This window comes from Haliotis rufescens, unplaced genomic scaffold (assembly GCF_023055435.1).
Source record: "Haliotis rufescens isolate VD_foot unplaced genomic scaffold, xgHalRufe1.0.p SCAF_2, whole genome shotgun sequence".
In the NCBI taxonomy this organism is placed as follows: Eukaryota; Metazoa; Mollusca; class Gastropoda; order Lepetellida; family Haliotidae; genus Haliotis; species Haliotis rufescens.
In genome coordinates, this window is record NW_025963890.1 from 71,086,088 (window position 1) to 71,099,556 (window position 13,469).

General features: G+C 40.0%; 1 protein-coding gene across 1 annotated transcript in view; it reads left to right on the forward strand.

The window, feature by feature from the left end:
- The window catches only part of LOC124133172 (allatostatin-A receptor-like), a 122,830-nt gene extending 115,109 nt beyond the window's left edge, over positions 1 to 7,721 (forward strand). The window contains exon 7 of the mRNA XM_048400499.1: positions 5,761 to 7,721. Within this exon, the coding sequence (XP_048256456.1) occupies positions 5,761 to 6,189 (429 nt within the window). The 3' untranslated portion in view covers positions 6,190 to 7,721. The remainder of the gene's footprint in view (positions 1 to 5,760) is intronic.
- The last annotated feature ends 5,748 nt before the right edge of the window (positions 7,722 to 13,469 follow it).

Below are 13,469 nucleotides of genomic sequence, written 5' to 3' on the forward strand. Positions count from 1 at the left end.
AAGTTTTGTAAGTATGATTGGAATAGCAGCTTTACGATACATCTGATATTAAGCATCATTCCAGAGTCAAATATTCAAAATACCGACAGGAACTGAAGACTGACGGTTCCAGTTCCCGCAACCAGCAACTAACACTCACTTAATGTCGAAATACTTCAATCTGCTCTACCAATGATCGAATTGTAATAATGGCTGCACTGCGTACGCATCAACTGATGACAGGCGTCCTATCGGTGACGTCGTATCTTCCGTGCTGAGGCAAGTCTGTTTATTGCTTTTTCAGGACCAATTGCTCCGTTAATGCTCAAATAGAAACATAATAAATGATATTTATCCCGATTTTGTTTCTGCTGTCCATCTTGCGTCACATGTAGCGCAGGGACTATACAGTGAGACTTACGCGCAACTCCTTAAATCAGTAGAACGGTCGGACATGAGTCTAAGCGAAAGTTTATTTAGGCTGTAGAAATGCTGTGAGATAAGATATTTATTGTATATAATTCCATGAAGAAACAGTGGCAGTATTCTACAACCTACGAAATAGATGCACAGTAACTACAAAGCACACATATACATATCCAGATACAAGAGTGCCTCTTACAGCAGGCTTGCGTGACCTATTTTGACCCAGACTCTGTTCGAGATATTTCTATCCTCCCTGAGTTTTGTGTTTTTTAGCAATAAATAGTTTATTGTGAGATCGATTATTATCCTTCCTATCATAAGAACAGAATTGGCAGCCAACATCACCTGGTAAACATTGCATCTGAATAATCTCATGAAGGACACTTGTCTGAGAAGTTCACGAGCTCTAGACACTTGCCTGGATCTCCGTTCATCCTAATAGGGCCATTAACTGTGATACTATACCCAAATACTTCGCACCTGTTGCTAATTCCTGACACAATATACACCGACCGCAAAATTTCAGAGCTTAAAGCAGTTTTTATGCAGTTTTTCCAATTCCGTAACACTCCGACAGTACTGAAGAAGACTCGTCCAGATCTCCAGCTCTGCGGTTCAGCTGTTTAAGAGCTTTAAATAATATACTAAGCATCTTTGAAAGACCTTATCCTCATCATCCAATGCTTATGTTAAGAACAGGAATTAGCTGCTCAACCAATATGGGTTTTAACTTTAGAGATACTCAAACGAACATTCGACACCTGATTATCAGGTGCATTTGAAACGGAAACATTTGGCAATGCGATATGATAGGAATGGTGATGGGTGTTGGAGGGTTTGGGCGGGAGGTTGTGTGCAGATGGGGAATCGCGGGGTGTGGTACATAGTTGTGCATGTAATAAGGTTACATACAGGTAATATTCAGGTAATATCCATGTAATAAAGTAACAAACAGGTAATATTCAGGTAATATCCATGTAATAAGGTAACATACAGGTAATATTCAGGAAATGTCCTTGTAATAAGGTAATATACAGGTAATATTCAGGAAATGTCCATGTAATAAGGTAATATACAGGTGATATTCAGGAAATATCCATGTAAAAAGGTTACATACAGGTAATATTCAGGTAATATCCACGTAATAAGGTAGCATACCGGTAATATACAGCTAATATCCATGTATTAAGGTAACATACGGTAATATGCAGGTAATATTCATGTATTAAGGTAACATAAAGTAATATACAGGTAATGTGCAGGTAATATTCAGGTAATAAGGTAGCATACCGGTAATATCCAGCTAATATCCATGTTTTAAGGTATCATAAGGTAATATGCAGGTAACATCCATGTATTAAGGTATCATAAGGTAATATCCATGTATTAAGGTAACATAAGGTAATATGCAGGTAACATCAATGTATTAAGGTATCATAAGATAATATCCATGTAATAAAGTAACGTACAGGTAATATTCAGGTAATATCCATGTAATAAGGTAGCATACCGGTAATATACAGCTAATATCCATGTATTAAGGTAACATATGGTAATATGCAGGTAATATCCATGTATTGAGGTAACATATGGTAATATGCAGCTAATATCCATGTATTAAGGTAACATATGGTTATATGCAGGTAATATCCATGTATTAAGGTAACATATGGTAATATGCAGGTAATATCCATGTATTGAGGTAACATATGGTAATATGCAGCTAATATCCATGTATTAATGTAACATATGGTAATATGCAGCTAATATCCATGTATTAAGGTATCATATGGTAATATGCAGGTAATATCCATGTATTAAGGTAACATAAAGTAATATACAGGTAATATTCAGGTAATAAGGTAGCATTCCGGTAATATACAGCTTCTATCCAAGTATTAAGGTTTCATAGGGTAATATCCATGTATTAAGGTATCATATGGTAATATGCAGGTAACATCCATGTATTAAGGTATCATATGGTAATATGCAGGTAATATCCATGTATTAAGGTAACATAAAGTAATATACAGGTAATATTCAGGTAATAAGGTAGCATTCCGGTAATATACAGCTTATATCCATGTATTAAGGTTTCATAGGGTAATATCCATCGAATAACACATACACTTAAGGTGAATTACATGTTATATATAAGGGATACAGACTGGCAACATATCGGTAACATGTCAGTAACATAGGATAGCACACGTTACTTAGGGGTAACAGGTAACATACATCTGTGGTAACATGGAACTGTTATGATCGTTACTTATAAAAGGAAATAGGGATTAGTTTCAGGCGAGTTGGTCAGATGCTCAGTATGTGCGGAATCTATCAGGATATTTCTGGGAATGTTTTTATCACGTGTTTGATGACAATCCAATAGGATCCAAACATACAAAGCGACATAAGACATAATGAGACGATGCCGACAGCTTTCCGAAAGGTATGTGCCAAATAAAAACATATTGCTCACAAGATATCTAAAACCTGTCAGATTTATTTATTTTGCCGTCAACAAAGCAAATAAAATATGTTTCCACAGTCGTGTTAGATAATGATCCACAAAAATGGATCTCCTCGTGTTGAGCACCTTGAAAAGAAGTGGTGATTACCTTCACGTGGTAATGTTGACTTGGCTCTGTCTACAGATCTTAACAGGCGCTCAGGTCGTTACTGGTTGCAGTGTAGCAAACAGAGAACCTGTTAATACCGAGACTGACTTGCTTTCCACACCTCACAGTGTGCATCTCTTGGTTTCTCTTTATCAGAGCAGGAACGTCGTGGCAACGACGTAATGATGATGGATTGTAATGTCGTCGTGGCCGAGATATCAGGAACCACGTGTGCATACACCTGCGGGCGTACATTCCTGATATAGGTTGTAGCAAAACAAGACTTACATTCAGGGTAAACATAGATATCTTTAACTAAACTGATTAAAACACAGAACGTCTGTTATATGTTTTGATTATCGTTTCAAGTTCAGTGTTTTATCGGCATTTAGAGGTTGGATGTAAACAAGCAAATTGTAGTATGGTGAACAAATTGTTTACTTTACATACACGTTTCAGAGCTTCTTCTTGCCTCCTCATCAGGTGAATGACCGGTTGGGGAGCATGACATATTAACGATACAGATGACGCCAGTGTTAATAAGATACATATAATTGAAGAGATTGACGTTATCCACACAACCAGAATCAATAATGTGTGATGAATGGGTAAAAAGTAGTCTATTATCTTCCAAATTGTGCTCCTATCGTTCAGCTCTAAAGTCTGTCTTAGCGGCAGGTAGAATTTATCAGTAGTTGGCGAGTTTAGGTCAGTGACAGACAGACAGACAGACAGACAGATTGTTTATTATAGTCTCACCTCAATAACAATATTGAGTATACAGAAAAAAACAATGAAATTTGAGCCACTCCTTTATGTATTTTTGAGAGACAATTATATAAATGGAAAATACACTAAAATATTCGTAATATCAGACAGACTCGCTAATATAGAATAGCACCATGAAAACGCCCCGTTACAACACCACATCTAAAACTTGCTAATACTCTCCTGTGTGATCCGGGGATATCGCTTTCTACGTATTAATATTCAACACCAAGTAAAAGTTTAAAATTAGAATATAATCTCAATGTATTCCCCCTGAACCAGTATAACTGCGAGGCTGTGACACGTCTTGACTCCACTGTGTATGAAAATGATCTAACATCACACGTTTCACCTCTGAGACAACAACGATAGTTAAACAGGGATCAACCATTATATAATTGGATACCCTACCGTCACACAATCAGTAAATAAAAATGAGCTCGAGTGTTGACACCGCCCCAAATGGTGTGGAATGCGGGTCTTGCAATTGCGGGCATATAAAACACAAATTCCATGCATGTCGCATGTGTAGAAGACGAATGGAGACTATATAAATGTAGGTTAATTAGTGGTTTGTACAAAACAAAAATGTTAATCATTAATCTTGAGGAAAAACGAAACGATTGTGCGATCAGTAACTGTTGTCTTAAACAATGTACTGAGATTGAGAACTCTATAATGATTCACTGTTGATGTCATTATTGTTTCTATGACAACATGGCATCAATATTTAAGTAGTAACTGTACCAGTGGGTCTAACGTTTCTTCAGGGAGCAGTGGAGTAGTGATATTGTACCTGAGTTTAGTGTAGACCGCATACCGACTTATCCCTCCGCATATAGTTCGTACATAAAAAGCTTACATGGTGTATAGAAATAATTTCTACAATTTGTTTTCGAGCAACAGTTCTGTAAGGGTTACGACCGCTGCCAGATTGTGTTGTGTACTGTGATAGTGACGTAAACAAGTGAAACAAGTGAATTAAATTTAAATATTGATTTCCTCCTATTCAGACCGGGGTGGCTGGGTAGCCTAGTGGTTAAGCCTCAGCACGTCAAGCCGAAGACCCGAGTTCGAATCCCCCCATGGGTACAATGTGTGAAGTCCATTTCTGGTATTTCGCGGATACATCACTATACAACAGTGTTAAGTAAATAAATCGCAAGTGATTCGCCGGTTTTGATTGGCTCATCAGGCAATATCTTTGTGTTTATATAACCATTCACCGAATAGATATAAGACCACTCCCACTAACGGATTATTGTTTCCTGATTGGCCGAAAATAGAATGGGCGGAGTTTGTGTTACATTATTGCGATGATTGATAGTCGCCGATTTCGTATGGTTGCCATCATGTTTTGTGTGTTAATGATTAAATAAGCAGTCTGTGATGTTATCAGTGTTGACATATTTGTTTGTAAGAAGTCACTTCAATCTGCTACGAGTATTTACACAGTATGGACACCGTGTTTTACGTTTATACACCCAAAAAAGCAAAAAATATTGAAGTCAATTCTTATGTAAATACATTTAAAGCATGCAAATGCGTTTCACTTGTTTGTACACCGATATGTGAGTGAGTGAAATTATAATTTTAAATTTCAAATTTCAAATATACATGGAATTAAATGTTAGACAAAGGTTGTCCCAAAACGGTCGCTCTATGACATGCCGAATGCTTCGCGCCCTTCCAGCGCTAACACTTTGGGAAATCCATATCTATTTTTAACAAACACCCTCTTAGCATGCGCAATTCTCGCGTCACTGGTTGAGTATTATATTCATTTTTTGGCGTTTCTCTGAGACCCACAATTGGGAGTTGGGTTCCCATTTTTTTAATATGGACCCCTATAATTAAAGGTTTTCAGTACCTGAAACCATATGTTAAATAAGCCAGGTAACTCCGTGGGTAAATATTTTAGATGATGCATGTTAAGATGCTACCTAGGTGTCCGCCCTTGCTGTTCCAGGTCGTCGTGATGCTGATGGTCGTGGTCTTGTTGTTCACTGTCTGCTGGGGCCCCATCATGTTCAACAACTTGCTCACTGCGTTCGGCGTTCTGGGACATCACCACATCGACTGGCTGAGGTTCATGCGCATGGCCTTCTGGTTGATGGCCTACGTCAACAGCTGCGTCAACCCCGTCGTCTACGCCTTCATGTCAAAGAACTTCAGACAAACCTTCAAATACGCACTGTGCGCATGCGTCAAGGGCAAAGCTTTCGTCCGAGCTTATCGTTTCAGCAGATCCTTCAACAGCACCAGGACGTCTGTGATGCAGTCTAATGGCCGCGTTGTCTATCCAAACGACAAGATCAGCAGTGACGTCTCCGTCACCATGGCTCCTCGAGTTGCGACGTCGTCGGAATATATTGAGTTGGCGAAACTTACAGAGTAAAAATGAATAAATGTGTTGGTGAGGTAAAAGAAAAACAATTATTTAACAGATGATGATGATGATGATGATGATGATGATGATGATGGTATTGATGATGATGATGATGATGATGATGATGATGATGATGATGATACTGGATAACATTATTGAATGATTCACAGATTGTAGAAAATAAATTTTTCCCCTGATTTGGGAACGAGACTGGACTGGATAAGTAGACGGACAGTTTATTTATTTATTTATTTATTTATTTATTTATTTATTTATTTATTTATTTATTTATTTATTTATTTATTTATTTATTTATTTATTAGTTACTTATCTATTTGTTATTTATTTGTAATTAACTTTCTTCAGCTATTATTTTGTTTTGTATATTATATTTTCATGTTTTATTATTTCCCTTTTTAATAAGATTTAGACTGATCAATTGCTGTGTAATGCGACTCCGCTAGGATAGGCATGATACGGGTATGTCATATTTTCACCGGGTTAAATGCCTTGAAAGTGTTGTTTCTTTTTCGTTGTCATTATATTAGAGGGGTTGTAGTGCCACACCATTCTTCTACACACTGAAGACACTTGCACGTGGTGTATTGCCTGCATGGCCGCAGGATCTTGGAAGAACTCAGGTTTGACGAAATAGATATGCTGTGTGACAGACACACGTCCCAGGGCTGCTGCATCCTCGATTACCCAGTGTATCGCATCTCCGTTATGTTATGCTATATTCTCTGGACTTATGCACCACTATAGCCTCGTTTTGAGTCAGGGTCGCGTGACATAACACTTACACTCACCGTCCAGTCAAAACAAGCGGCGAAATCAGTACCCTTTTTGCGGGTCGTCTAAAACAGAAATTTGAACGTCTGTAGCATAAATTAAGACTTCTCTCCCCTTGGAATGTTCGCTTGGGCGCCATTTTGAATGTTAACTACATTACGTCAGAATCTAAACACTTGAAAAATGGATTTGACCAATAAATAGCAAACGTCATCTAAAACGTTACCAGGCTAAAAATAGTCGCCGAAACACTGCAAACTTTCCCAAACACCATCGAATAACGAATAACGCTCATACGAGGCGCAACTTTGAATGAAGATAAATGCCGAGGCGAGGTAATTTGATTACTTGTTAATTACAAGCTCATGGACGACAAGACTTTTTTCCTAAAGTAAGACTAACTGCGGCATCACATCCGAAACGAAAATTTGGGGCATATATCACAATAGAATCTCGATATAATACCCTAGATAAACGAGGATGGGGCTGCTGTGATGTTAAAGATATGGAGACGGTGATGTAACGCTGTGTTTGTGAGGTGAGCACGATTAGGAGAGATAGGTTCCATCATTGTACACTTGCAGAATAGACTGGGTGGCTGGTGGCTGTATTTGCTTTCTCTCTGGTTTGTTTGTTTGTTTGTTTGTTTGTTTTGTTTGTTTGTTGTTATCGCCGCATTCAGCAATATTCCAGCTATATGACGGCGGTCTGTAAATAATCGAGTCTGGACCAGACAATCCAGTGATTGACATCATGAGCATCGATCCACTCTATTGGGATACGATGACATGCATCAACCAAGTTAGCAAACCCTGGCCATCCGATCCCGTTAGTCGCCTTTTACAGCAAGCATGGGTTGCTAAAGACCTATTCTACCCCGGATCTTCACGGGTCCTTAATCTTTGGAATATGTTCTGCTTGATGACTCTCTGTTGCGGTACTGTTTCCATGATCGCACAGAGTATACACACGGCTTGGCTTGCGTCATACTCATTGAATTACGAATCGCTTTTATTAAGTCTTCCGCCGCTGATTTGAGCTGTGTACAGGAGCGCCCATCAGTGGTCCGTCGTGTTTATGAACATGTAAACTCTGGCCATCAATACTTTCTGTACGTGTATAAGCTGAAACATACTGCATGTCAATTTAATTAGATCCCAAATTAGACGGCATTGTGACAGAACCTACGATTCTGGAAACGATGTTTGGCTGAAAAAGATTCAATTTGTTTAAAGGAGGCTAGCGAGCGATATCCAAAGGTTATCAGACACAAAGTAACACGTGACATAAATATGCCACAGTGGAAGTACCTTTCTGCACAGGACAGTGTTATAATTACTAATGAGAGATAAAACAAGTGACGCTAAAAACAGCACAATCGTAAGCTCTTTTTGGAATAAACCGCGTTCGGAATGAGCGCTTGATGACCTTTAAACATCGGATCTGAAATACTATTTTTGATAAATGAAACTCTATGTTAAGGAAACGACATGTCAGTACCGTGGAACAGCTGTGTTTGTGTGATTTCCATAAACATGGTGAAATCAAAATGTTTTTCGTATCTGTGTCTGATGACATGCTTGGAATCAAGATGTACTGATGTACTATACAATGCAGTGCCTTTTGGAGGCAGCGCTGGTCATGTGACTGCGCCAAGGACACGAACTCATGACTGCATTCTTTCCTGTCTGTTGTGATTAAAGTCATGTGATACAATAAACCTCGTGTTCGTGTTTTTTACAAACATCAATAGAAACTCTAGTCGCCTGATACCACCAATAGCCATATAAAAAGTAATCACTTTTAGATGTTTTTACAAACTGTCGAGCCGTAGGGCGGCATTTCTTCACGTTGAAAGGCAGTTGATTTTGTCATTGATTTTGGGGGTAACCTTTGTGAATATTTCTTTTTGTCGATGCATTCCGCCAATTTCACTGGAATCAATGTTTTGACATGAAGACATGTGAGAAAGGGGGAGTTCTGCCCAATGGCTAATAGTGTGTCAATCTACACCGACTGCGTGAATCGTTGTTCACAATACAAATCACTGGTCTGACTAGATAATTTACAGGCCGCCGTCATATAGCTGGAATATTGCTGAGTGAGTCGTTAAGAACAGCACACAAACATTTAATTCAGCCTCCAGTACAAAGTGGGTATGTCAGTAGTTAGAACAGATTTTAAAATCGCGATTGTTTTCATAAAACCATATTGTTTCATGAAGAGGTAGCGATTTATTTGACTGAGTATCTTTATCTTACCAACGAGTGAGTGAGTGAGTTGATTTACCGCCGCTTTGAACAGTATTCCAATTATATCACGGTGTGTCAGCTTAATGTGGGAGGAAAGCCCGAAGTGATGCAGGTCTCAGATGTTTATCATTTTGGTGAAACCCACGAGCACAGGTATGGTGCTGACAAACCGAGACACAAAAAAACGACGCGAACCGGGATTCGAACCCGCGATCATAGGTTTCTGGCGTGCCCAAGGGACGCAACTCTGCGCAGATAACTGGGCCACCCGTGCCCTACTCTTACGAAATAGCTTTAAGCATGTTGAGGGTGTTGCGAACAAATTCTTATTTTAGACAAACCTCTGTATTTCAGTCACGTAAATGATAAAGACAGTCATCGACTTATAAAAAAGGCCTGAAGACTGAACACGTGACCTAATTACGTCACAATGGAATTTACGTTTCTACACGTCGACGCCACATTTTGATTGAAAGTATTCTGTAAAATAATACATATGAATAAACTGCGTGGTATTCTGTGTAAAAAAACGTTCGTGTTTTGAGTGTCGAGATCTTACTCTATCTTTCATTCAAACGAGAATAAAACCAGTACTTCACATTCTCTACAAGTAGACCCTTTCCTCTCTCGCTGAATGTTAGTGTCACCTCGACATCCACAAATGAAGGTGCTGGTGTCCGTGTATTTAATCTACTTATTTGCTACAACAGACAGCATAAAAGCACTCACAGTGGATCCACTGCCCTCTACTCTCCAGCGACTGTGTGTCGCCACACCAATGTACCTCTCACAAACCCATGCATGTCCTTACTCTGTAGGCAGATTACATTGTGATGACTGTGATAGTGGGCTTCAAATGGGGACTTTCTTGTTTCACCTGGACTCCCAAATCAATGGGAGTCTGCCGTGTTCAAATATAGATATACGCGTCCCCATTCTCTGCTAAACACCTGGTGATCCTACACCCCACTACCCGCTCCAACTACCCGTTCATCACTTCCGACCGGCCGCATTATACCAAAACACGTCGTGCGGCATTATGGGGCATTATGGGGTTGAAAAAAGACTGGTCTACTGTGTACTGTGTTTATGTGGGGTAACTATGTTAAATGCCGGCATAGTATCTCGGTGGGCTTGCGCTATAAAAGTCGCCATCAATTAGGACTAGTACAAGCAAACACACACACATTTCCATTTCGGCTTACCTCCCATCATCACTTCAAACGCCATACCACCCGCTCCATCTACTCGACCTTCAGACTTCTATCTCAAAACTCCCGTACACCCGCTACTGACATGTAACTCGTTATGCCGCCCACACCAACAGATAATCCAACTACATCTTCTCGAGGCAAGGGCGTTAATTCATTAAAAAAGTCCAGTTTCCAACCTTGACGAACTAGGCTGGAATTTCCAGGCTCGATCGTAGTGCCACCAGTGGAGTTATGTCCCTTCTATGTCCCTCCTATTGACCAATCAGATTCCACTTCTTATATCACTTGCATTCAAACAAAATGGCGGCGCACAGTCAAGACATTCTGGGTCCCTTTCCACAAAGCGATCTTAGCGCTGAGATGATCGTAACTCCCATTCTTTAACATAGGCTTACGACAGTCGTAGCTGTTCGAGCGCTTTGTGGAACGGAACCTATGATCGATAATAAAGATCTATATTATAATAAAACGGATCACTTGAGCACCTTCATTAAAAACATGGAATGATTTGCAACATGTCTATCCCCAGTTGGCGTTACACATGCTTTGCAAACCCTGCAGTCGACCGAAATCTGCACGTTTAAATTCATGTTGTTTACGAACCGGATGTCTAGTTCGTTACTCGATTTTGATTGGATTATGCATAGACTCGTTAGCCCAGCCAAAATGTAACTCCGGATTTCCAGCCTAGTTCGGGAAGGGTGAAAACTGGACTTTTATAGTTAGTTAACACCCTTTCCTCAGGAAGATAATCTAACTATTGAACACAGCCGCTGTGGACTTGTGAGTCAACCTCCGAGGCTCTGTGCTGTCTCAATCCCACGCTTGCCGGGTTTGTCTGCCGCCCTCTCAATGGAGCCACTATAGGATATCTTGTTATGTGTGTCTGGCTCAAGTGGAACCCCATCCTCGACAGACACTTCATCCGAGATAAACGTGTAACCAACAATGGCGCGTTGACGTCCGCTGTCAATTACAGAAGTTAAAATGTGTTTCTTTTCTTTCAACGGGTGTTTGATTTATGGCGATAATCCAACCTCGACACTGTTCTGGGAGGAAGGCAGAGAGGTTGTTTCCTCAAATACTCTGTCATTTGTCCATGGAATAACACAGGTCTTTGTTTCCCTTTAGGGCACTTCAGAAAGACACAAACTCACGGAAACCCTTAACAAAGAAATGAAATTTACGCACATCAAATACTCAATACATTAAAGCGACAATCGATAATCATAAGAAATCGCTGATAAAAACAGAGTGCATTATACGAACCCGACTACATATTAAGCATGTGCGGTAGACCAGTACATTGCCAAAGCTAGTCACACATGTTCCGGTGATGGCGCAATTTAGTCACACCCTCAAAACCGGTAGATGGCGCAGTCTTGCCACACTTATGTACCGCTAGATGGCGCAATTTGGTCACACACTGGAAACCGGTAGATGGCGCAGTCTGGCCACAGTTTGGTACCGCTAGATTGCGCATGCTGGTCACGTCCTGGTACCGGTAGATGGCGCAGCCTGGCCACACCTTTATCGGTAGATGGCGCAAGCTGGTCGCTCCAACAACGCGTTCATCACTTCAAACACCACATTGCGGTAGGTGTGCAACCCTCTCGTGAAAAATTGTGCACTTTGTGATAAAGGCATGAAACTTGGCAAAGTTGTAGGTAATGACATTCCAAATATTTTCAAATATGGGGCCACCCAAACAAATACAATATGGCCGCCAAATCCATTATGGCCACCATGGAGGAATTAAACTCTAGTATAATATACAATATAGTGTTCACAACCTAAATAAACTATGAACAATTAAAGTTTTGGTATGTTTGACATAACGCTACATCTCTAAAATACATAACTATATTTTAATCACTATTTATGTTGATTTAGGTAATCTTAAGTGTGAATTAAATATGCTTTCATTTCTTTTTCGGCATATCTTGAAGAAATACATAATCAAAGCCCATTATAACTGTGCCAATATCGTATTCCCATATGGTACATAGCAGAATATTTAAAGATTGGTTGGTTGGTTGGTTGGTTTTTTAACGCCGCACTCAGCAATATTACAGCTATATGACGGCGGTCTGTAAATAATCGAGTCTGGACCAGACAATCCAGTGATTAATGTCATGAGCATCGATCCACGCAATTGGGATCGATGACATGCATCAACAAAGTCAGCGAGCCTGACAACCCGATCCCGTTAGTCGCCTTTTATGACAAGCATAGTCACGAATATTTAAAGAACAAAAGTTGCATTTTTAATATGCTTGTACATGGCTAATATTTTGGCTAGCTGGTGGAAATTAAATGTGCAAAGGGGTGTACTAATCAAATGTGGCACAACACAGTCACACCTTGCTCTGCATCCTCTCTGAGACCTATAGCAACATCTCAGAAGTTCTTGTCATGACCACAAAAGGCTCATAGCCATGTGCTGCTGATATTACCCTTCCCCTCTCAGTTTTAGTGGGGAGGTCTCCAAGTTTCGTTCCCAACAGTGGTCAGCTTGAAATGCAACTCTTTTGACATGTCAGCTGATGTGGCATGAATGGAATTAATTGATCTACCTTTCTCGGTGAATAAGTCTTTGCGAGCCTCAGCAACACGTGTACAGATACTGGTTCGATCATGCATTAAGACCACAACATGCTGAATGACTGGCTTTATGTTCTTCAGATCAAGGTCGGTTGGTACATCACAATTGAGATTGAAAGTCTCTCATCATACACACTGCGCTGTCTTATTTGTTTTCCCTGCAGAAAGATGTCTGATCTCAGCAAGTAATTGCAGGAAAAGCTCGAAGTGACCAGGCTTTCTGTGGTCTAAGAAGTCCTACAAGAACATGAACAGGTACATGTCTTGTTTGCCAGTTCCAAAAGCTACCCAGAGGTGAGACACATCAGTTCCGCCAAACAATGCAATGGCCATGACAGAGTCATCAGCATCAACTGTTTGAATCAGAATCCTATCATGACTCTGTCTGGCAGCAAGATTCTACATGGAGACCGATAGATGGCGCAGT